The sequence below is a fragment of the Cupressus sempervirens genome, chromosome 6, assembly GCF_028749045.1.
Source record: "Cupressus sempervirens isolate cs-2001-9-10 chromosome 6, ASM2874904v1, whole genome shotgun sequence".
In the NCBI taxonomy this organism is placed as follows: Eukaryota; Viridiplantae; Streptophyta; class Pinopsida; order Cupressales; family Cupressaceae; genus Cupressus; species Cupressus sempervirens.
The window spans coordinates 272686423-272713644 of record NC_143123.1 but is presented as its reverse complement, the minus strand read 5'-3'; the positions used below and the strand labels follow the sequence as shown (position 1 = coordinate 272713644).

General features: G+C 34.4%; 1 protein-coding gene and 1 pseudogene across 1 annotated transcript; both read right to left on the bottom strand.

The window, feature by feature from the left end:
* Window positions 1-4154: 4154 nt before the first annotated feature.
* Window positions 4155-7123, bottom strand: LOC149552285 (uncharacterized). The gene is made up of 4 exons (XM_089787804.1): window positions 6918-7123; window positions 5755-6341; window positions 5438-5646; window positions 4155-5246 (listed from the first exon to the last, which is right to left on the bottom strand). Exons 2-4 carry the CDS (start codon window positions 5996-5998, stop codon window positions 4605-4607), a joined length of 1095 nt encoding a protein of 364 aa, XP_089643930.1. The 5' UTR covers window positions 5999-6341; window positions 6918-7123; the 3' UTR covers window positions 4155-4604.
* A 5410-nt stretch (window positions 7124-12533) lies between these two features.
* The window catches only part of LOC149552284 (alcohol dehydrogenase-like 7), a 66819-nt pseudogene continuing 52130 nt past the window's right edge, over window positions 12534-27222 (bottom strand).

Sequence of the window (27222 nt, the reverse complement as noted above, 5' to 3'; positions counted from 1 at the left end):
ATTCTTGGCATTGAAATCTATTAATGCAAGCAGTTCAAAAGGATCGAAGATAATTATGAGTTTGATATACTTCATTTCTATTATTACTACACTAACATTTGCAAATTCTAGAAGCAATTCAAAATATTGGTGTTATTGTTTGTACCTACAACAAAAATTCTGCAATCAATTTAAATCTAGTAATAAACTTTACACATACTCTTCTTTTTTAGATTTTATCAATTGCTTGTACTCCTTTATGTTTTCTTTGCTTTCTTTACTCCCTTTGAGGGCTCTCTTTGCAACCTTGCATTCTTCGTCATACCACAGATTAGCTGAAAAAGTGTTTGAAATGCTCACCTTTGATCTTGATCTCTTACATCCCTTTAAGGCATTCTAAATTAAGGGAATCAACATGTTGTTAGCGTGCCCTATCTCTCCATTGTTGTCCCATGTATTCCTGTTGTGATTAATTAATTGGATCTGTTGCTCAAGGGCATAGCAAAAAGCCTCTTTATTCTCACCATTCTTTAAGGATTTTACCTGAATTATGACCTTCTGTGCTACCATTTTGGGTATGTTCACTTTCAAGCCCTTTTGCTCTAATGTCGTATTTAATAAGTAAAGGCATGTGATCAGAGTTTAATTCCCAAGAGCAACTTTCAATCCTGAAGTCTAGTAATTTGGAAATAACTAAGTGGGAGCATATCACATAATCTGCCACGCTTTGCCAATTGTACATTTTACAAGTAATTCGATTTGATCTTGGCCAATACTTCATGCCATTGCAAATGACCAACCCATGAAGGTTACAAAGTCCCAAAAACTCTGCTCTAAAGTGTGACACACAACCCTTATCATCCTAAGATGTCCTACTAAAATTATCTTCGCATTTTTGTAGCCACAAGGGATTATTGTCCTTTACTAAATCATTGCTCAATTGTATAGCCTCATTACATGTCCTAGAATTGAAATCTCCTATTTTCCCTGTAGAGTTGAAATCAAAAATATCTTTCTTTAATGTTGCAAAAGGATCTTAATTATCTAGATTTATTTTCAACTTGCAAAAAGGTCATAGAACTTCCAAAAGAACCCCACATGCCTTGAATCCCTCCAAATAAATCCTATGTGCCCATTTTCCTTGTCTACAATACCTAAAAAACCTTGTTCGTCATGCCAAAAAACCTTGAAAATGCCTCACCTTGCCATCATCGTTGTTATTCTCGTCGTTCTTCTCATCATTGTCTCTATTCTTATCATTGTTCTCGTCATTGAATGACTCTCGATGCCTCTGCCGCTATGCCTCTGAATGGCTAACTTTGTGACCCTAGAACTCCTAATCTATACATTGAAATTCACCAATTTTTTCATTGAATCTCTATAGGTAATTGAAGAGCTTAAAGCTAAAGTTTAGGAATTTCTACAATAAAGAAATCCTTGTATAAGTCAATGTGAAGTGGTCAAAAAATGTCATTTCAAAACATTCGCCCCAACGCCACTAAAAAATAATCAACTATTAGTACATATGTGATCGGCTAATAGTAAATGTATCATCTTTTCTTGGAACTTTTTAAAACATGATAATTAGAAGGATCTATAACGATAGTGTATCAATCATTAGATCCCCCAATAGTTACAGCTACAGCTACTGGGTCTCTTTCCCTACTCATTCAAAGCCAATGTCGTAGACAAGCAAAATGCACACAACAATCACAATGAGAGGTAAAAATTGAAACTCTACATGTTGATGGTTAAATCATGGCAGTCTAATTTCAACCCTTTCTTACGAAATTATCAAGACCAATGGGCATTTTGAACGAGTTTGGTTTGTATGTTGTGGAATCTTGTCGCCACTGATAAGAACAATAACATTAGAAAATATGGTACTCGTTCCAAATTTTTCATGGGAAAGTATTTCCAACTCAACGCATTAATTGCAGATAACATCCAAATGGATAAAACCATAGTAACATTGTCTTTCGTGTGGATTTATCTTTTATTCTTTATACAATATATATTTATCAAAAATTGTGTTCATAACATCCAGCTTCAACTTCCTAACATCGCTCAGCTATTTCCATATCCCAAGCTTCTCAGGGGGGTTTACTCCAAGAATGCACATCAACAATGATCAATTTAAGCCAAACGGGCTTGGCTTAATGGCCAAATCCATGTCTAGATGGTGCTGAATCTCTTCGACAATTTTTTTGGAAAAATAAACTATTATCATTTTATTAGGAACGAGTCGAAAGTGGCCATCAGTTGAGAGCAGGAATCTACAGGGCACACAGAATATGCACGCAATCTAATTAACAGCCAGCCAGGCAATTAATTGGACGTATCCCATTTGTATGTTTCTAGAGCTAATTTGTAGCAAACGACACAGGAGCTGGTCCCTGGACATGTGCCACACAAAACAACAATTAAATCATTATCTGCACTGGCGTCCAAAGAGGACAGTGACACCTTCTGACGAGACTAGTTGTAAGCCACAAAAAAACAAGGCAATTGTCAGCCGCTTTATGATAAGCTATACAACAATTTTAATCCACAACCTACTAGATCCTCAAAATCTTTTAGAAAGTTACATTTTCCCAGTGCAATGTCACTGCTAACATAATACTGTTAAAACTTCCTTTGGCCCAGGCTATTATGTCTTCACAATGGCAGCTAGGGGAAGAGACCCAGCAGTCTTTTGGGGGTCTAATGATCACGATAGAGTAGATGTTATAAATACTCTCAATAGACAATCACACATGTACTAATAGTCAATTATTTTTTAGCTTTTTAGTTTTTTGGTTCATGATTGCCCCGTTTGTGCACCACTATTTACCACAAGTAGTGATGTTTTTTTGGTGTTTTTGATGAGTGACTATTGGGGAGTGAACATAACAGGTATCGAGCGGGTGTTTTAAAAGGGCACTTTTCAACCACTTCACAATCCATGGCCTCTACAGAAATATCTGTAAATGCCCAAATACCAAAACCTTAGCTTTAAGCTCGAGTCACCTATAGAAGTACCCCAAAAAAATTGACATAATTCAACTTACAGATTAAGAGATCTAGGTGCGTGAAGTTAACCTAGACTTCTACTGCAACTGCATCCAAAATGGCAATGGCTGATGTAATAAAACAGAACCACTTGCCATGTGCAACTACTGTATCTGGTTGGTTGGGGGGCTGTGGATATCAACATATGCAGCATGATGACTTGTCAGATATGTGAAAAGAACCGTCGCCTGTGAAAGTTCTGCTTAGTCCATGTGTCCTATCATCAGCTGTAAGAACTTTGTTTTACAGTATACGACATGGCCATAAAGCACAGACTATACAGTCATTAACGTTGTTTAAAATGAAAAAATGCAATTCAACCCACAACACATAATAAGTAAATGCTAATAAAGATGATGAAATTGTCCAGAATGTTGGAAAATAGTCAAAACTATAGTCGCCATCTAACTAAAATCCCCCTTGAAAGAAACACTAGCATTTTGAATCATGTCAAACATGAAAAGAAAAAATAACTCATAATTATTACAAACTGAATAGCTAATAGAAACTGACATATGTCTGAATGCATGACCATATGACAAAAAACAAAAGGTTTTCTACTTTGTCTTAGGCTGAACAGCTTTCTTTCATATTCAAATGCTTTATTGCAATCTACGATGCTCAGGTCACGAATCTCTACAACCACGTGAACAAAAACCAGAAACTTTTCTACTCTGAAGAGATTATAATAGTCGGAGCCAGACCGGTGTCAAAATTGACTTTGATTTGAGAGAATCGTGTACACTCAACATTAATCTCAATTGTAATAGTGAGCCAACTATTTGCATATGAGCAAGGTGAAAAAAAACTATATTCCTGTCTAGAATAACTCACGGAAAATAAAATAACAAATTTATACCAGGATAAAAGAAAAAATTTGACACCATTAGTTCCATTTTCGATCCAAGAAAGCATAGGAACGTAGTCCAATTTCCAAATATAAAAGAACGTCAGAATACTGTCACTTGCAGATACAACTCTCGCTGTGCAAACAACTAAAACTCAGCCATCAAATCTTTGGATTAACTCAAACCCACTTATATAAACTAATTACAGAAAATGAATAATTGGAACTAAATTTGAAAAAATAAAAGCAAGTCTTCAGATCATCAATACTCGTTAACTATGCAAATTCACAGCCAAAGAAGCTGAGGCTTGAATTAAAACATGAAGCCCAACAGGAGCAAACATCTGCACCTTCGGTTAAACGAACAAGTCCATGACTTAAACATGACAATCAATGATAACAAACATCTGCACACTGAGTGGCAGAAATGGAGTCCTGCAGTAAAACAGGATATCAAGGTCTGCATAATCAGGTGAAAAGGAACTCTGGCATGAAAATAAGGACCCGAGAGGGCCAATGATTTGTATATTGTGCCAAAGAAAATGTCTTGCATAAAATATGACATCCAACAAGGGAGAACATCTGCAGAACTAACCGAACAAAGTAAGTCTTGCAGCAGAAACAGGACATCCAACAGGTGGAAAACATCTGGATTTTCCGCCAAAGAAACTAAGACTTGCACATAAACAGGATGCTTCTATGATCATTCTATTCTTCCAAATGAAGCTTATGCCACACTGATCACATTGCCTACCTTTCCTTGTGATTCCAACTCGTGGTTATTAAGGGTTGTCTTCGACTGGAAGGCGGACTGTCGCTTTGGCTGTTCAGAAAGCTTCAATGAGAGCGAAGAGGGCTCCATCACAGGGTTGTGATGGGATACTACTTTTTCCACGCTAGACTCAGTGCCCCTCAAGTTGGGGATTGGAATAATGGGGATAGGCTTTACAAGCTTAGATCCCAATGATGTTGGGGTTTCAACAGAATGACGAAGCAGCGCTTGATTCAGACTTCCATATGGAAATGGAGGAGGAATATCCATGAACCTGGGAGAGCTAGTAGAACTATCAGTATCACCAACTTCAGATTTATTAGCGAACCCAGGCTCTTCTGGATTTGCAGCCCATTCCATTGAAGTAAACCCTCGATTCTCCGTTTCATGCGATTTCCCAACGGGCCTTCCAGGCAGCACAAGAGGTGATAGAGGAACAGGAAAAATTCTTACGGGGATGCCAAAATTGCAATTTGACTGTACACCAGAATCTGGAACCTGATTGCTAGATTGAGGTCCTGGATTCAACTGGCTTGGAAGTGGAGGGTGGCTTCCGGATCCTGTTTCTATATCTTCTTCAACTGGAATGCTCAAAAACTACCAAAGCAAAATGATAAAATCAGCGCAACATATGATTTAAGACAAAGAAAATACTTAATTTCGAAAATCATTACAGAATGCCCTAATCCATTTAGTCTTTATAATTTCTTGTTTACTGGGATGACTGCCATTAAGTTTTTTCTTTAACGACCAAAAAATGAAAAATGAAAAATGAAAAAACAATTTACAGTATCGGTTGTCATATCAAACAAGCTCGATCTGCGGCGCCTTCTGTTGAGATTACTCTGTCTGAGAAAGTACTTTTGTGCATGACTTGCAACCTGAGTGGGTGTTCTCGTCTTTACAAAATTCCTAGAAATCCCTCGCCAGTCACCTTTTCCCACCTTCTGAAGGCCAACAAGAAACAGCCTATGCTCTTCCTCAGTCCATGGCACCCCTGCAACCGAATGGATGTAAAAATGCCAGGCGGAGACCCTAAATTGAAGACCAAATATCCTAAACATGATACAAAAATCAGGTTTTTTACTAGAGAGCTTTCCCTTACCTCTTTTCCTCTCACGCGCGTTGCTAGAGGAATGAACAAGATCGTCTGAGACATAACCACCATCGGCACTTCTGCCGGCCCCCTCCGACTGCTCGTACTGCGATAAATTCGACAGATTCGTCATACTGACACTTTTCCGCATAGATCCGTCCGTCACGCGGACACCAAACAGCATGAACCCGTTTTCCACACAGGTTCTCGAATTGTGCCCATTGTTCCCACATTGCGAGCAGCTCCGTGACATGATGCTTCACCTATTCTCACTCTCTCAATTCCTTCTGCTGCTCCTCAGAATTTCACGCTCCTTCACGGTTCCTGGCAGAAATAAATACAAATGGAACGGAGCACCCCGCGCAATACGATTTTCTCGGATTTTGAACTGTTGAACACAAAACCCGTTAATCGCCACGATAGCTCAATTAAGCAAGCAACGAACAAATCTGGACGAGTTGCAATTTCTACGGCCAGCCCCTCCGGTAGCCGACAAACACTCTAGTACTTAAAATCAAGGTATAAATGCCGGGCATGGTCAAATTACAGGCGAGCAAAATTAATTGTTCCGATGCATATCAATTTTAGCTTGAATCCTGAAACATCAAACACATCGTCTTTAGCTTTAGGTTTAATAACCCCAAATATTAAGCTCACCAAGCCTCAACGCTTACAGCCAATCCTTTCTTCATACCACACCAAACCTAGCCAATGAAGTCAACGAAATCCAAAGACAGATTCTAAAAAGCAAAATTCTAAATAGAGTTTAACTCGAAATTGAGTGGTTTGGAAGCAACCAAACAGATAAATCGCTTTTTTAATACAATCTACAATGAATCTCAAAAACGCAACCACGCCCCTATCCAAATTACAATATTCCACAAGAAAAATGCAAAGGGCGTAACAAATTAGGGCAAACGAATCTGCCAAGGGGAGGGACACAGCGGCTTCACTCAAAACATCAAAAGGAAATTTACAGGGAAGCGAAAAATCTACCTACAGCCTTCAAGCAGCGGCGTTGATGGAAGAATTTAACACAAGAAAAACTGGAAGAAAGATTAATGACGGAGGAAAACCTGAGAAAAAGCAATTCCACAAATCCAAATCTGCCCTAGAAAATTACAGGGAAAAAAAGAATCAAACAATTCCGTTAAATAGCTAGAATTTCTTACTCAAGATATAGAAGAAAAAAACCCTTGCGGAGCGCTTGTCAAGGATTTCCAGTGCAGTTTGCTCCCAATTATCTCGGGTTCAAAATAAATATTATTATGGGAGGAAATGAAATAAAAAGGTCGGCCTCCAAATCAGAATCCCTCCTCCATTTTACACCTCCCACATCTTATTCCGTCATAAAAGCTTTAGTTGGATTTTTGTTAACAAAAACTTTTCTGAGTGGTTGAGTGTATTTTGTTTTAAAATATTTTCACATGCCTAATATGTCGTTATCGAAAATGAAGAAGAGAGAGAAAAATTATTGGTGAAACGAGCAATTATTGGAATTGAGAGTGAGCGAGGTCCAAAGCATATCTGGCCCCTCAGTCTACTTTGCATTTCTTTTTATCCTAGTGCGCGCCATTTTATCATCAACTATTACATCAAAGGATTTTATTTTCCTATTATGGCTCCATAACATATACCCTATTGTAAATTGGTGAAGTGGGAAAATTTTATGGGAATCAAAATAGCTAATGAATATTTTATTTTATTGTACCAATGAAATTTTATATATATATATATATATATATATATATATATATATTTCATCAATCTCAACAAATTTCGAGATGAGTGTAGTTTTATTTGTTTGCATGTGGATGTGACAAACATAACTTTTTTATTCGATGGATCTTAGATTTTAACAAAGTAAACATGCATGGGTGTGATTGTATGAAAACGATGAAGGATTGATCGAATTTATAGACCCTTCAAGTAAAAATCTTCTAAAAGATAAAGATGGGATCCTATATATAAGTCAACTCAGTGGTTGTGGAGTCAACCCTAGGAAAAAACAAAAATTTGTCATTTTGAAGAGGTGAAAGAATGATATTAAGTTATTTAAGTAATGGATACTTGTAAATAAACAAGTTTTTATAAGTTCGGGTTGATTTATGGATGAAGAAAATGTTTCAAATGAAGAATGGTGAACTAAGTCAATGGTCCCATGGAGTGGGGCTTTTTAAAAAGTTTAAATGGGTGTTGTTGAGGTTTTTCGGGATTAGGAAATGTGTAGCGCATTTTTTTAAGTTTAACTTCATGTTGTTGCATAAGCGTAAACTTAAATTTAGCCAACTAGAGAGTTCCCAAGCAATTTTTTAAATAACAAATAATGGATAAATTAAAATCTTTCTCTAATTTATTACAAGCTTAAATTTTGAAAATAATGGTGAGACCCCATTAGGGGAGTCTTTTGGAACTAATTTTATGGACCCGAAGACTCATGAAGTCAAAAAGAAAACTTGTTTAGGATTAATTAGAATCTTTTCCCCAGGAGTAGCAACCCCTACTTATTAGGATTGGAGATTTCAGGAGGTGGAAAAAGTGGGGGCTGAAAATTACCCCGCTAAATTAAATTTTTTCCTTGCCTCTTGTTATTCACATAATTCTCTTCAATTAAATATTTTTGTGTTTTATTTATTTACTCATGAATATGATATATAAAAAAATATGAGATTGTCATGTTCCATAGATTGTAAATCTTAAACTTTTAGTCATGAAATCCACTACAAAATTCATGGGACATCCCACTTTAAAATGATCCTTAAAAAATCTTAGCATTATCCATTGTATTTCTTTAGGAGACCATGCTTCACCCCACTCCACCCCCACCCCACCCCCATTGTGTCCCAATGAGACCCTACCCTAAGCCTTGAAATAAATGGGAGCTAAAAAATGGCACATGGCTTAACAAATTATTTTTCTAGCACCCCCAACTCCCTCCCCACCCCCCCCCCCCCCCCCCCCCAAATGAGACCCTACCATAAGCCTTAAAAAAGGGGGAACTAGAAAATGAAACATGGCTCAAAAAATAATTTACTTTCTTCCTATTGTTTATCTAAATTTTATCTACAAAATTTATAATTAATTATTTTATTCAAACATACTATTTATGATGGATACTAAAAACTAAGTAGCAAATTTTAATAATCATGGGGCCACCAGCTCCACAAATTACTACTAAAAATTTAAAACATTGATTACTAGAAAAAATTAAGCTAAGTAGATAAATAAGGACATGTCCTAAGCTTTAAAATGTATAAATTTTGTGGTTTCATGGATATTGGCATTTAGCATATTCATTTGACAAGAGTAAATACATGTAAAACATTGAAAAATATTTACCTCGATCTTCCTCCTAGGGGAGAAAAGATGTCAATGGTGAATGATCCTAAACTATCCCAAATATTAAACAAAACCAAACAAAATTGGTGTGCTCATGACTTCTATTGTAAACATTGTGTTGGTTGTCATGCCACACCAAAGAAACTTCGAGAAAAAAGACAATATCATCCCAATAGTTTTTTTGTTTAATAATGCATGATTAATTACATTTATGGCATGAATACATCCACAATATTGCTCATACAATCATGAAGCATTAGCTCGGTCTCTATAGTCAACTTTTAGTAACATCAACTAGTTGTCCACTATCCTAAATATAACAGACTTGCAAGATGTAAACATTAATCAATAAAACACCATAAATAACATCCACATAAGTTTGACACTAAGATTTAACGTGGAAACCCAATTCAAAAAAAAAAATACTAGCAACATGTTACTAATTTTCACTCTTTTGAAGTGAGGTTTGTTAGGAGCCAACCCTATTAAAGGTTACAAAACAAATGGTTATATGTGACCCTGTTAAAGGATTTAATCATCCTATTAGGAGTGGCCTTGTAAGAGGACTTTAGAACATTTCATAAGAATTTCATCCTGCTAAAGGATTTACATATGACTATTAGGTCAACCTTGATTAAAGGATCTCAAATACTATTTACAATTGTCAAAAAGTAACAATAGGTTTTGATATGTTAAGTATAACTCACTTTGCATGTATAGATCTTAGTTCTACTCATAAGTTGATTCATTGTGTGGCCTTCATTGTCATCTTAGTCTGTGATTCTTTTAGCAACCCTTCAAGCAATCACCCTTCACTCCTTTTCAACTCTTCTCAGCCTTGTCAATCAATAACATCAGCAACCTCTCCAATTTTCAACAACACTGAGCATACTAAAAGTTCACCCTCATAACTCCTTAAATAGGTAATTCTGAGCTTTTTCCACTTAAGAATCACCATAGATGTTAGGGCTTACGATTAGATTTGTCACATACAATGAATATGATCATCATCTTGTTTATCCTCTTCCTTTCTAGATACTTCTCTTGGAATCCATTCCTTAGATCATTTACCTAATCCTCTTATGGTATTAAGTGATCCAGCTCATCAATCTATATCTTCAACACACTTTCCATAATTCAAGAAATCAACTTAGTCAGGTAGAAGTTACATTTATCATAAACTGTTAAAATATTGTTCCTCGGCCAACATTGTGTTCTGACACTCAGTCATCACTGGGTTACTTGGTCGCTACTAAATTTCTTGCTTGGTACATAAACTGTCACTTGATCGATACTAATGCTTGGTCAACACTAATTTTTCTCAGCTTGTTCTAGTGCTCAATCGATACTAGCATCACTCGACATATACTTTGAATTCTTTTATCTTATGTTATGTTGCTTAGTCAAGCCTATGCATTTGATCTATCTATGATCACACCTTCAAGACTTGAGCATTATTTTCTTCTCCACTTGCCACATGATTTAAACAATCACTTTATCTTGTCAAAGTCCAACTAATCAAGTGTCCATTTATAGTTTCCTCTTCATAACTCAACCTTTCCTCTAGATATTTTTGTTATGAACAACTTCAAATGCTCTTCATCAATCAAATAGATATGACACTTAGATCAGATAGAAAACTATCTCACTAATAGGTTTGACATCAATGACAACATAACAATTGTTTCAATTGTAGTTCCCAACAATCTCCCTCTTTAGCATTGATGGCCACACCTCTAGTTACCATGCAATCCAAAACATGCATTGTCTCAAGCAACACCCTCAATGTATCAAATCTTCATTAATATCCTTAGTTTCATTTTGATTCTCATCTCAGATCTGGCAACACCTCAACTAAATCTTATGAGCTCCCTCTAAGTAATCTATCCCTCTTTTGTCTTTAACAATTTTCACTATTTCCCTCTTTCATTTTGATCTTCTCCTTCTAAATAATCTTTCTCTCTTTCTTATGGTAACTGAATAATCTCTCCCTCTTTGACAATAATGCCAAAAATGCCTTCAACTCATGCATATTTTTATGTCAGTTCTAAGTTCATCTTTGTATGACTGATCCATTATTTTACTCTTCTTCCTCACTACTACCTTAGCCAACTCCTAAAGTAGAATTGTCTGCATCAATTCGTAAGATAATCTAATCAGCACATTTGATGTAGAGCGCCATCTTTGCTTAAGTAGCTTTGTTTAGGGGAATCACTCCTAGTTTACCTCTAAGATATTCATGAGCATCTTTAGGTAAAGCTTTAGTGAATATTTTAGCTATTTTCTCCTTAGCATTCACATACTCCAATTTCACTTCTTTGTCTTGAACTAGCTCTCTCAAGTAATGATACTTGATACCAATATGCTTGGTTTTTGTGTGCATTACATGAGTTTTTGATATGTCAGTAGCACTAGTTGTAGTGCCTACCCCTACTTTACTTTTCATGTTATATTGTTGAATTCTGTTAGGCCAGCTTTATGGTTATATGTTATGATTTAGTGGTACTCGGTTACCTGATTTGATTGGATATTTTTGATAAGATAAACAAGTTTTGAAGGGATCCTAAAACCCTATACAAGTCTTAAGATTTTCAATAAGTTTAGATACAAAGATATTGCAAGCAAAAGCAGAACTGGTCACCCCCCAAACAAAAGGTAACCAAGGTTACAAAAAGGCTATCATTAACCAAAAGTAAAGATCCAACAAGGGTGCAGAGCCAGATATATCACAATTTTCCCTTTGATTTAGAGCCACCCTTGCATGATTGGAGGTTCATTTCTAAAGGAGGAGCTGATGGTCTAGTGCTCTTTCTTTTTACCACAATCTAACCATCCTCCACCTTAGCTACCTTAGCAATCCAATCCCCAAAAGAAACTGAACAATGTAGCCCAGGGGAATCCAAAAAACCAACAATATTCCTAGAAGAGCCCATTGCCAACTGGCCCCCCACAGAACCAGGAGGAAGGATAGGGGCAGGGGAAGGAGAGGGTAAAGGGTCCTGGCCCTCAACAAGACTAGGAGGAACGTCCAGTATTGGGGCAAGAGAAGGAACATGAACCTCCTCTGACACAAACACCGAAAGATCATCAGGTGAAGATACATCCGTAGATACAACCGCTGACTTCAGAGGTGCATCACTAGATTTAACCACCGTATAGTGTTCAAAAGAGGCCCCTAACCACCAGGAAGGTGGTTGCCTAGATTTAGTCATTACAGCAGCACAACGAGCAGCAATGTGACCAATCTTATGACATTTTCTACAACGAAAAGGGATACCTTCACAATCCAATGTTTGGGTCCAAGAGCCCCTCAAAGAATCCAAACAAACCATCTCAGGAAGGCCCTTAGAAATATCCATCTCTACAAGAAATCTAGCATATGTCAAATGAAGGATATATGAAGTGTCTGGGTCCACATACAAAAAATACCAATGGCATCCCCAATAGCTTCACAAATCGAATCTAGCCAGAGATGCATCAGGAGATTTGGTAATCGGACCCAAATAGGAACCCTGTTAAAGGATTCAGTAAGTGGATCAAAATCCATATGCCACAGTTTGGCCATAGAGGAAATTTGTCCTCCCATGAAAAACTATGATTGCATAAAATAGTCTTCCTATCTTTAACAGAATTGAAAAAGCCTTTAGCCACCGGAAAGATATGGACCTCACTATCTAAAATGGGCTCCCAGTGCTTAGAAATCCAAGCATGAAGATTAGAAAGAGAGGGCCAAAAACCTCAAAATCTAAAGATAGCAACAAAAGAAGAGAGCTCAACTGTCATACCTAAAATATTATCGATTGTTTCAAAGTCTAAGAGTACCCTTAAAGGGTTTGAAACACATACAAGGGAAACTTCATAGGGACGAGAAGGCTGGGATTGAACAGCATGAGCACCATGAAGAATCGCCTCAAATGCAGCCACATCGGCATAAGAGGCAGATCTACCCCTAAAAGGCATAGTTGAAGCTGACCCAAAACCAGCAATAGCGGTAGGAGGCAAAGCACTCCAACGCCCTAACCTTGTAACCAACGACAACTACCAATAGCCAACGAAGAGAGGCACAAAGCACAGTGGAATAGGATCCCAAACAAGCATAGACTAGCGATAGTTTATATATTTGATGAGCTACTTGATACTTAGTTATTTATGTGTTCATGTTTATTCTTTCAATGATGATACTTTGTATGTTCATATAGCGATTTCAGTTATTTCATGATGATAGTTAGATGGATGATTTATATACGGTTTTCTATGGTTACTTACTCCATACTTGCATGTGTATGGTGTAGATGTATGTTATACTTTATGTTTGACATTTCTGATGTGGTTGAGGGATGGATTTTTAGTCACTTGCTAGTTAAGATCTACAGAATGTACCACTCCTCGCCATTGCCTATTTAGTTTAGAGATATATGCATATGTACATGTTCAACTTTTATGCAAATTGTAAGTACCGGGTATCGACTTCCCTGAATTGCTAGGATGAGCGTGCCCTATTCGAAGTATCTCAATGGTGAAGAGGGGAGATAGTTCTCGAGTCCAAATCCTAAACCTAAGCTACTTGTCCTAGAAAATAAGACAAGTATTTGAGTTATTCACCCTTTTGAATTCGTCAAAGTGACATGAATTCGAGATTTTGACCCTTAAATTTGAATATGTACTTTGTATTTCAGATAGATTTTCTTATTTAGAATTGTGGGTATATTGTGATTTTTAGGTATAGTTAAATCAATAAAGAGAATATTAAATGATTTAATTTAACCAAAAAATTATAAAGAAAAATAAATTTTTAATATTATTTAATTAATTGAAATTAATTAAATGAAAGAATTTAATTTTTTAAAAATTAAGTAAAGTTCCAAATTTAGCGTAATTATATTTATTTAATTTAATAATAATTAATTTAGGAGTATCATTTTAATAATGAACTCTAAATATTATTATTAGTTAAATTAATAAACATACTTTTAAATATGTCTTGTTATTTAATAAAAGCAAGAGAGAATAAATTAAATAAAGTTTATTTAATTAAAACAAAAAAAGTTTGCACATGAAATTAAAATAATAAAGAAAAAGTTTGCATGTTTGTAAAATTGAAACCCTAAAGGAGAAAGCTCTTTATTAAAAAAATTAGAGCTCATTTCTCCACACACAGGTTTGGAGGGGCAAATTTTGAAAAGGGTTTTGAGAGAAGGGAATTCTTGCAACTTCTGAGCATTTGTTTGGTTAGCATCATATCGATGTAGGAACTTTGTTGAAATTATCATAGTAGATTCTTTCAAATTTTCCCTCTATTTTCTTCGTGTTTATTTGTGGATCTTGTTTCAAAGATCGATCTTGGTTGAAACCCTTTTTTGAGAATTTATTGTTATTCGTTATTGAATCGTACGTGAGAGAAATCAATCGAAAAACTCTTATTGGAAAATTCATTTTTCTAGAAAATTAAGATCAGGATAGGGTTTGAAAATGAAAACTAGATTTTAATTGGATAAATTTGATTGTTGCAATTATTTCCTATCAAATCTATGAGCTAGAACCTTTTTTAAAATTTATAATTAATTACCTCAGTAATTAAAAATTACTATGGTAATTTGATTGGGTTTTTTTATTAAAAAAAGATTTTTTTAAAAAAATTGGGGTTTTTGGGAATCGGGCCATGACCCCCGACCCCCCTTTCCTCCCTCTCGGTCACCGCAACATGCCTCACACTGAACACAACAAATGTGAGTGCTACAAGTAGCAGCTCATGCTACTGTGGCAGTCGTGAGTGTTGCAAGTAGCAGCTCATGCTACTATGATAGTCGTGAGTGCTGCAAGCGGTAGCTCACACTGCCTTGGCAACTATGAATGATGCAACCAATAGCTCACACTGCCTTGACAATAGTGAGCACTACCTTGCAACCTCATGCTATGCATTACAACCCATTTTAAAAATAATTAGTTTGTTTTATTTTATTTTTTTTAAATTATTTTTTAATGTATATAAATGTTTTAATTAATATTATTAATATATAATAAGTATTATTTTATATTAATAATTTAATAGTGATTGTTAAATAATTGAATAATAATTATTATTATTAATTTATTAATTTTTATTAGATCTTAATAATGTTTAATTAAAGATTTTGTTAATTGGTTTATATATATATATATATATATATATATATATATATATATATATATATATATATAATTGTAATTTTGATTTTTTTAAATTAAGAGAATTTTAATGAAATACAGATGTTGTTTAAATGGTAGTTCATTTTATATGAAAATAGGTTTTATATTAAGGTGATTTTAATGGATTCTTGGGTCATTTGAAATACTTGTGAACTCAAAAATTGTATCAAATATGACACTTTGAAAATGAAAACTTGAACCCATTTGTAAATTGAACTTTTATGATTTCAAACAAAATGAACTATGAAACTACACTTGTTAAATACTTGATGAGATTTATGATTTAATTATGTGTTGGGGTTAGGTTTAACTTAGTACATTGGCAAGTTTAGGTATGTATACTAGAGGCTTGGGAGGTGTTTGATCTATGATGATGTTATGTTTATTATTTGGTCATGGTCTTTTATTCCCAACCATTGTGATGCATTCACATAATTCTATGATGAGTTTTGATCAGTTATTTGCTAGAGCTTTCCAATTGCTTCTATAGGACTGAGGTGAATATTGTGATTTTCTTGGTGTAACCTATGATTTTTTATCAGTTATCTTTTGGTGCTTTCCAATTGCTTGTATAGGACTAAGGTGAATATTGTGGTATTATGAGATATACTTTTATGATATTAGGGTAGGTTATCTTTGTCTATTCTAGGCAGTGACTTACAATGGAGGTCAGATCCCTAAAGAGGTTGCCTGGGTAACCCATTGTAAGTTGTATTAATAAGTGATAACATTTCATTAAATGTGTTTAAAATGAATTAACAAGAGTCAGTGTTTTACTTCGCCCATGCCTCAAGAGCTAGTATAGGCTAGGATGGGAGTAGAGAGGAAGCTTGGTTGTGACCTTGCCTCATAAGTATTCCTTGTCTGTAAGAGAAGATATTGATGTCACATAGAGTCACTAGGAGGCTGGAGTCTAGAGAGTTGCCAAGATAACCTTAGAGTTGGCTCATGTGATTACACTTGCCCGCATGCATATTACGTTTCCTACGTGTCTTTGTTGTATCTAGGATTAGATGTTGCTTGTGTCTTGGTAACTTTGAGATAGATTACTTTCCGGATTTCCTTGACCTAGATGGATGTTATGACTATTGGATTGTTATATGTATGGGACTTGAGATTATCTCCTCATCACGATGGGAGTTGGCCATTTAGGTTCCACGAGGTCGGGTGGTAGTGTTTCTTATACCATTGAGATCTGACAGTTGGATGTTGTTGTTAGATGTACTTGTGCAGTTGTTCAATCCTTCTGATCTTGCAATTATGTTCATTGGTCATAATCTGATGTACTATACTTGTATCTTTTCATGATGTATATTCTTTTAGGTTTTCATACCCCGTGACTTGTATATAAAATGATTATGCATTCTGGTTATGCCATGTGGCATCTTATGTATTTGTATATTATTTCTTTTGATTCGTACTTATGATTATTCTATGATGTGAATTTTGGTTATGTATCATATTTAAACTTAATAAAACTTATGTATATGATTCAACGTCATGGAACCCTTAAAAAATGTAATTGTTAATGTATTGTTTTGTATGTATCTATATTATTGCTTCCACTATGTTATCTCTTGTTGTTTTAATCTTTCAAAAAAAAAAAGTTCAATAAACTTAGTGGCATAATAGGTTAATTTCTTTTGGGTTCCCTGGTGGCATGTTACATCTGGTATCAGAGCTTGAGTTTCTAGATTGGGAGCTCTGGGTATATTGGAACACCACTAGATGACAACTAGTTAACTTAAATGAAATTTAAACAACTATATGTATCTTTTTCAACTTTAACACTTTGAATTTCAAACTCAAATACTTAAACCTATGAAAATGAAAAATTGGATTAAATCTTGATTTTATTATCAAAACATGTTTCATATGATTGTGCTTTAAGGTAGTATGTCTTTGTTGACTTTGTGGGCATTGTTTTTGTTTTTCTTGCTTGGGTATTGTAGGAGGATGGTGTTTGAGACTAGATTAGCTATTAGAGTTTTTAGTGTAGAATGAGGTAGAGATCATGGGAGAGGTGGACATGATTTCCCTCCTCTGACCCATAGAGAGAGTCCCATTCATGAAGAGAATAGGGAAGAGAGCCATGGAGAAGAGCATGTTGACTTAGAGGAGGCTAATATGGGGCAGATGATGAGGATTATTCTAGATTGCCTACCTCCTCCAAAGGGTGATGATCTTGAGGAATCACATAATGTTGGAAACAAAGAGAGGTGTAGATCCAAGAGTCCTCAGGGAGATCCCCATGTTGATAGGTAGAGGTTGGCCAAGGTCGCATAGATGAGAGACCTACAACGAGACAATATCAAACCCTTCACTAGGAAAGGCATTGGTTATGATGTAGAGCAATGGTTGATCACCTTGGATAGATGTTTTACGATGCAAGAATTTGACTCTAATGTGAAAGAAAAATATTTCATCACACATTTGGAAATTTTTGTGGCCACATGGTGGAATAGTGAAGAAAAGAAGCTAGGTGTGGATATGAACATTGTTACCTAGGAGTTGTTTCTTGAAAAAAATTGTGATTACTTCCTACTGAAGGAGTAGCACTAGCAGAGGGTAGAAGAATTTCATAATCTGAGACAATTTACCATAACTATGGTGGAGTATGAGAAAAATTTCTATGAGCTCATGCCTTATGTAGGAATTAGTGACAATTCACCACTAATGGTACAAAACTTCATTCGGGGTCTAAACAACCATTTCATTGGGGTTGTGAAGGTTTTCTAGCCTAAAACCCTTAAGGATGTGGTTCATCAAGCCATTCTTGTAGAGCAGAATGCCATTTCAGGACATGGTGGTTTTATGTGTGCACCTGCTAGTGGACATGCACCATCTGAGTCGAAGGACACACAAAACCAAGGAACAAGTAGTAATAGGAAGCCTCCTTCTTTTAGAGGCAATCAACATCAACATCATAGAGGATATTATCCCCCAACATGGAGTGGTGGTGGTGGTTCACACTCTAGGGATTCTCAATACTCTCAGTGCAATAGGTGCAATAGGCACAATCAGTATGACCATCCAGCACAAAGTACTCATTCGTTTGCTAGTGTGGGTAGCTTTCAGTAGCCCACCGTACCTAAAGTGTAGGGGACTTTTGATGGAGAATGTTTTTCATAGGGACAATGCAATTATAAGTCATCCCATTGTCCTCAACAGAAACCACAATTCTAGAATCAGAGACCTACAGTTTTAGAACCCACAGTTGGAGATATGGGTAGATTGCAAAGGGTGTTTTCAGTGGAATCTTATCCTCCTATAGGGGGAAAGGGTCCAATAGGAATTGCACATTGAGTGCTTCATTTTTATCTTATTTGTAGCTTCCAAGAGTAAGCCTGAGTCTAGGGGTGGATGTAGTGCCTACCCCTAGTTTACTCTTCATGTTATATTATCGAATTTTGTTAAGTCAGCTTTGTGGTTATATGTTATGATTTAGTGGTACTCGGTTACCTGATTTGATTGGATGTTATTTCATACTTATTTTATATATTTGATGAGCTACTTTATACTTAGTTATTTCATCTAGTCATGTTTATTCTTTCGATGATGATGCTTCGTATGTTCATATAGTAATATCAATTATTTCATGATAATAGTTAGATGGATGATTTATGTATAGTTTTCTATGGTTACTTACCCCATACTTGCATGTGTATGGTGTACATGTATTTTTTACTTTATATTTGGAGTTTTTGATGCGGTTGAGGGAGGGAGTCGTAGTCACACTACAACATTTGGGGTCAAATTGCAATGGTTTTTGCGATGGCGGTATAGTTCATAGTGATTTTCATTTTTTTTTGCAATTCTCCCCGACGTTGTCACAATTTTGACATTGGTATCGCAATTGCAATGCCCCCGCAAGCATAAACAAATAAAAAAGCACACTATAAATCATTTTCCATTTCTTTTGATTGTGAAGAGTTGCATGCAAAATAGGTGGAGAGCTTTGAACAAGGGTGGGGAGCTATGAATGTTGTTTTTCCCATGTGATCAGTACATTTGGTTGTTGTGTCCTTGTGATCTCTAAATTCATTGACGTGCCCTTGCTCTGCAATTTCATTCTCATTTCACGGCCTTGCTCTGTGATTTCATTGTCGTGTTGTGCCCTTGTGATCTACATGCCCTTGCTCTGTGATTTTCTTCAAGGGGCGAGAAGAGGTATGTATGTAAATCTTTTTCTTTTCCTTTTAAACATGTATGTATTTATATTTCCTTCTAAACATGTATCTATTTATATAGTCAGAGAGATCTCTTTTAAGGTGCTTATTACATATTATCTCACAAGAGAAAAATGATCTAGTTGCATACATATTCCAAAATCCAAATAATAAAACAATAAAACTCACTCAACTCGTGCTAAGTGACTTACCTCAAGATCCTACACAAAAATAATGTAGACCATGAAAAATAAGCAGATTTCACAAGAAATTTTACAAAAACATATCATAGCATATTTTTTAGAAAGAAAAAAGCCATAACCCAGTTAAATTGGTCTAGTTTCTGATTAGCTCAGTTGATTACAAATTCTTGTAGAACTATCATCAGATCAGGTACAATAAAATGAACAATCAACTTTACCAAAAATGATCCAGCTACATACATATTCCAGAATCCAAATAATAAAACAATAAAACTCACTCGATCCGTGCTAAGTGACTTACCTCAAGATCCTGCACAAAAATAATGCAAACCATGAAAAATGGACAAAGTTTGCAAGAAATTTTACAAAAACATATCATAATAGATATTTTTAGAAAGAAACAAGCCATAGCCCAGTTAAATTGGTCTAGTTGGTGATTAGTTGTGTTGATTACAAATTCCTGTAGAATTGTCATCAGATTAGGTACAATAAAATGAACAATCAACTTTACCAAGAATGATCCAATTGCATACACATTATAGAATCCAAATAATAAAACAATACAACTCACTCAACCCATGCTAAGTAACTTACCTCAAGATCCTGCATAAAAATAATGTAGACCACAAAAAATGGGCAAAGTTTGTAAGAAATTTTACAAAAACATATCATAGCAGATATTTTTAGAAAGAAACAAGCCATAACCCAATTAAATTGGTCTAGTTGTTGATTAGTTGGGTTCATTACAAGTTCTTGTAGAACTGTCATCAGATTAGGTACAATAAAATGAATAATCAACTTTAACAAAAATGATCCATCTACATACATATTCCAAAATCCAAATAATAAAACAATAAAACTCACTCAACCTGTGCTAAGTGACTTACCTCAAGATCTTGCACAAAAATAATGCAAACCACGAAAAATGGGCAAAGTTTGCAAGAAATTTTACAAAAAACATATCATAGCAGATATTTTTAGAAAGAAACAAGCCATAACCCAATTAAATTGGTCTAGTTGCTATTTAGTTGGGTTGATTACAAATTCATATAGAATTGTCATTAGATTAGGTACAATAAAATGAACAATCAACTTTACCAAAAATGATCGAGTTGCATGCATATTCCAGAATCCAAATAATAAAACAACAAAAGTTACTCAACCCGTGCTAAGTGATTTACCTCAAGATCCAACACAAAAATAAAAATAAACCAGACCTGAAAATGGGTAGAGTTCGCAAGAAATTTTACAAAAACATATCATAGCAGGTATTTTTAGAAAGAAACAAGCCATAACCTAGTTAAATTGGTCTAGAAAAAAACAAGTTGGGTTGATTACAAATTCATGTAGAACTATCATCATATTAGGTACAATAAAATGAACAATCAACTTTAAAAAAATGATCCAACTACACACATATTCTAGAATACAAATAATAAAATAATTCTCAACCCATGGTAAGTGACTTACCTCAAGATCCTACACAAAAATAATGTTGGCCACAAAAAATGGGTAGAGTTCACAAGAAATTTTACAAAAACATATCGTAGTAGATATTTTTAGAAAGTAACAAGCCATAACCCAGTTAAATTAGTCTAGTTGCTAATTAGTTGGGTTGATTACAAATTCCTATAGAGCTGTCATCAAATTAGGTACAATAAAATGAACAATCAACTTTACCAAAAATGATCCAGCTGCATACATATTTTGGAATCCAAATAATAAAACAATAAAACTCACTCAACCTATGCTAAGTGACTTACCTCAAGATCCTACACAAAAATAATGCAAACCATGAAAAATGGGTAGATTTTGCAAGAAATTTTACAAAAACATATCATAGCAGATATTTTTAGAAAGAAACAAGCCATAACCCAGTTAAATTAGTCTAGTTGATGACTAGCTAGGTTGATTACAAATTGCTATAGAACTGTCATCAAATTAGGTACAATAAAATAAACAATCAGTTGTTCCTATCAAATACAATTTTTGAAGGTGATAAAATTGCATATGCATATGCATCACTTGCATGCCAAGCATGAAGTGCATTCCCAACTTATAACAAATGGTTTGATATGAAGGCTCCATACACTAACCCAACAATGGAAGCCAAGGATGTAACCATGTATGTATTGGAGTCTCCCTGCAAGGATCCCAAGTATTTAGTTCCAATTTTGATTATGGGTAGTTTCATATTGAAATGTGGTTTGAAGGTAATGGTTTGTAAGCATGGGTGCTCTCTTTGTTCAACTATCTTTAGCTAGTTTTTATACATGGCTATATCTTGAGAGTTGTTGGATATCATTATGTATTTGGATATGACCTATTGGGACCCTTCCTTTTTCAAAACTTTATGCAGGACATTGGTTTTCCAAGTAAGTCTTCCGAGTGGATGAGATACATATAAAACTAATGTAATCTTTAAAATTAATAGTATGATATTCTCTTTCTCATTGTCCTATTATTGATTTTGGTGTGCACTAACAAAATACACAGAATGATATTACATTGTAAATAGGGTTGTCCTTGATATTATGTTTAATTCATAATTATAGTTAGATACTATATGACTTCCTATTTGAATTTTGTTCCCTTTATTTTTTTTTGAAATTTTATGTACCAAGATCTTACTTTGTGCATACTTTGATTGTTATAAGTATACGATGATTAGCTAGTTTAATATTTTATTAAATAGCATCAGACACACAAATTATTTATTTAATTGAATTCCTTTTTGAGTTTTTTATTCATATATTTGCAACCACTTTCCTTAGTGTTATCCTAAGACGATATGGGTTTTTCTATGCATCATAACAACATGGAGAAAGAAATTGATAATCTATTCTACAATATATAACAACAAAGAAATAATATATCTGAGAGAAGCAAGGATTTAGGTTAGTTGAGGATGGAGAAATAACTTTTCAATTGAAAATAATTTGAACAATCAATTGTTCACAGCTAGCAAGATCAAATACAATTTTTCAAGGAGATAAAATTGCATATGTAGATGCATCACTTGCATGCTAGGCATGAAGTGCATTCCCCAACTTATAACGAATGGTTGGATATAAAGGCTCCATATGCTAGCCCAAAAATGGAAGCCAAGGATGTTGAAGAATAACTTCAGTGAAGAGTTGAGTGAAAGGAGTTGAAGAAGCAAGTTTAGCTTCTGTGTAAATGCCATAATCACGAGGCTCATTCTCTTGTAGTATCCTCTGTCACAATGACATTACCTTTAAACCTCTAAACATATTGAGAGACATTTTGTGGTTGACATTAAGGCCCTTTCAAATGATGATCAAATAGGCCCCTAAGGCACAAATGTGTTGGACATTAATTTGAGCACCCAAGATCATGATTAAGGACTTCAAAGTCATGAGGATGAACTAGGTGAAATCACCTCCCTAACATGGCTAGCAGAGTGAATGTTATGGGGAAAAATAATAATAGCCCAACCCATTAGGACTTAACAAGGTAGATCTAATATTAACACCATGTTCTTGCTTATGAGCTAACAGTTCTTCAGGTGAATTTTCTTATAAAACATATTTTGTTAAACAATTGTAAACTCTTAGAAAATGAATTCTTGTTTTTTTATTACCATTAACGAGCTTCCCTTGAACAAAATCAAAATGAAGAGGCATAAATACACCAAATTTTTTTTTCAAAACCATATGTGTAGATATAAACATTAAGTACAACATGTCCAATATTTTTGTAGATATACATAATAATTACACCAAATTTTTCTTTCAAAACCATATGTGCAAATATAAACATTAATTACAACATGTCCAATATCTATGCAGATATACACATTGATTACACCAAATATTTCTTTCAAAACCATATGTGCAAATATAAACATTAAGTACAACATGTTTAATATTTGTGCAGATAGACACATTAATTACACCAAATTTTTCTTTCAAAACCATATGTGCAGATATATACATTAAGCATATGATGCTCTTGATGGAAATGACATTGCTACTGATCACGATGACGATGCTTCTACTGATCACGATGGGGAGGAGGAGGATGGTGAGGATGATGATGATGATTATAACCTTTTACTATTTATAATTCATATGTGATGCTAATATTCGATGTAATTTTGAGTAAATGTATCATGATTGTTTTACCTAACATAAGATAATTGATTTACTATTGCAGAAACGTGAAGCCCTTTTATGAGCATCCACATAATCTCATGGATCATCAGGTATAAGTCAGTACACCCCATAGAGATTAATGTATTTTACCATTTCTAAAATATCTCTCATTTCTACCTCTCTCTCTTATTTCATGGAGTGCAGGTACCAGCGAATAGGTATTTGTCAGATTTGTCTTCTACAAGCGAGGAAAATGTTGGAATGGAAGAATAAAGTGAGACATTTAGAATATCTAAATCAAGGAGATTGACTCGAGGTTAAAATATCAAAAAGAAATTCAATAAGCACATGAAATTTTTCCTTGCTCAAGGGGGGTCATTTTCTTATGATGATGAGAGTAAAGGAGACTCTAATGTGCCCTTTAGGTACAAACATCTACATAAACAATGGGTCCCCAATGAACTTCCTACAATAAATATTGATGTTTTGTGTTGGAGAGAGGATATATCACATAACACCATCCTCATTACATGGTTTGGGCCTATTTTCCATGGATGGCATAAAGGTCTCTTACAACAAGGTTATTGAATTGATGGAGTATGTCAGACCTAGCTATGATTACATTAGTTGGATGCAGATTGTTAGATATAAAAAAATTATGTGTAGGTATGCACTTGCAAAAAATTATATACAACAAAAAGTTAGTAAAAAAAGTAAAACAATGGATATATACATTGACAGAAGGCCAAAAGTATTAGGGAATATTGTAGGTTTTATAAATAGTACACGACTTGCATCAATTAAGAAGCAACCCAATTGCATGTTTGAGGCACGTGAGGGAAATCGTGTATTTGTATGTGCAATAAAATCAATGCATGGAAGCGAAGGGCTTCTTATTGATTACAATTTAAATCAAATAGATACAAACAAAGCCACTATCATGGGTGAGGTGGTATGTACTATACACATTTAAAATCAACTCCAAGCAATGAAGATAAGCACACCATTACATTTGTCTCAATGATTTTTTTATGAAATGCAGGGCTCAATATGGATCAACAACCACAGGATACACACGACGATGATGGATCTTTTTCCCAATAGATAAAACTCATTGTTTTTGTACAAATTAGATACAAGAAATATGTCAATGCATATTTTTTATTATTTTTTATTCTTCACTACTATTTTGGATTGATTTTAAATATAGAACTAATATTATTGCTCTCGCAAATGAGTGTTGATCAGGACAAGGGAAAGGAAAAAGTAGTCCATGAGGACGAGGAGCCACACGATGAGTTGGCTGAATTTATTATTGATTTTGGTTCAACCCCTAATCCTATGGTTGCATTGAAAATTTTGATTAATGATATAGGAAGAAAATTATCACAATTGGCATTAACTCAACCTCAGACTCCTGCATCACAAGATATGATTGATAGGTTGGTGAACCTAGTTTGTACATATATAATAAGTATTAATGTAGTTTTTAATTATAACAAAAGTTTGATAATGATTTTTATAGTATACTCTTTTATTTATGTAATTAAATAAAATGCATGTGTTATTTTTTTAGAGGATTCTAAGGACGTTTAGGGGCGATCCCTTAGAGGATGATACTTCAGATGGTTCAAGTACATCAAATGTTCTATCCTACACTTATTTTTTTCTCAAACAATATTTTTTTAATAGCTCTAACAATCTTGCTTTATTGTGTTCTAAAAATCTCATTTTTCAGTTCCTACCATTGATCCTCTATTCACTAAACCACCTTCTCCAAGGAACAGAACCAAAGAGGCACTGTTGATTGCAAATTCAAGAACACGTAGCTCGGCAATAGATGTGGTGGCACTGCCTATTGGTAAGTCAATTCCTCTTTTTCTCTCTCATTTTTAATGTGTTTATTTCACTTGAACAATTATTTCTTAGGGGGCATTTTGTAATTGTGGATTCATTTTATGTAGGAGGCGATGAGGACCTTCCTAGGTGTTCCTATGTTAGATGTACAAGAACATTAAAGAATTGTGATCAATTGTTCGTTAGCAATGAAGATGGTCTTCCCTGAAAGTACCCCAACTTCTAGGTACTTTAAAGATTGATCCTTTCTTTTACTATACAATCTTATACTCATAATTAAATGCACTAACCTCTCGTGCAGTCCCTTGCAATAACTGCTAATCACATTATTATTTTGCAAGGAATAATATATTTTATGAAAACTTAATGATGAATATTTGTATATATTTGGTCCGACCATGCACACAACGTATCATGTTTTGATTTCATTGCTAGATCATGTTTCCTTAATTTGATAAATTTCTTCAAGTAAATTAAAAGGTAGCTTTAGTTCATTTATGAATCTAACAGTTTTTTTCTTTCTTAAAAGGTGGAATTTGCAAGCAAAAGAGTTAAAGGACCAACTCATTGATGCCATGATAACACTTTTTGGACCCAACGTTTAAAGACTTAGGCTCCTTGAGAAATTAGGCCAAGCTTTGAAGTATATTAGGTTCAACTACAAGACCCAAATGAAAAAAAAAAAAACTTGTTATCAATGCCCCCCATAATCCCATTATTAAGTGGGAGAATCTTATAAAGGATGTCGCTGAGAAAAAAAAATAGATGATGGAGAAATGGTACCACCCAAGGAAAGAAGGTATGTCATAATGTTAAGAATGAAATTATGTAATAATTACTCTTAATACTTATGTTATCTAACATATTTCAAACTTCGCATAGGTCATCTAATACATGAAAGGCAATCAAAGCAAGAAAACAAAAGCACGAGCAACACAAGCTTGGCTCAAGTGGATATTCAAAACTTGTTGCATGAGTTGTAAGTATAAGTAAATGAAAAATTATATAAAAACATTTATAAATTATAAACAATTTGGTCTTAATGAAATTGATTACAAAAAAAATTCATGATACCAAGCAAAAATGTAGGCCATGGCGTTTAAAAAAATAATCTCTGAAGGGGACAAGAAATTATGTTACATAAAAGGCTATATAGCCGTGGTTGAACAACTCTGACCAATGAGTGTGCAAATAAGTCAATTGATTTTTATTTCAAATTGAATACTTTAGAGATTACTGTATTTGATATTAAGTTCCAAAAATATAAGTCATTATATTTGTTTAAAGTAAGGAAACAATGATTATATATTTGTTTAAAACTTTAAAGTGAATATATTTATGCGTATTAAAATGAATGATTAAGATTTCTCAGTATTTGTCTTGTATTTATATGTATATATTGCTGATAAATGCACTAATTATTTACATTGGATAATATCCTACCAATCCTCATACATGAGTTGAGCATCATGGAGGCGGTGATTTGAATGTGGATCCTAGTACTTAAGGTATATATTTTCTATTCAATTTTTTATTTTTGAATTATTAATACAAGTAAAAAAATTTAAATTGAATTTGGTGTAGTTATAGAAATTTAACTATAAT

Bases quoted from the DNA above. Each gene is read 5' to 3' on its own strand.
- LOC149552285 (XM_089787804.1), bottom strand. From the start codon at position 5,998: ATGTCACGGAGCTGCTCGCAATGTGGGAACAATGGGCACAATTCGAGA. The intron at 5,647-5,754 runs GTAAGGGAAAGC...ATTCGGTTGCAG, and splicing joins CGCGCGTGAGAGGAAAAGAG to GGGTGCCATGGACTGAGGAA. The intron at 5,247-5,437 runs GTAAATTGTTTT...TTGCTTTGGTAG, and splicing joins TTGATATGACAACCGATACT to TTTTTGAGCATTCCAGTTGA.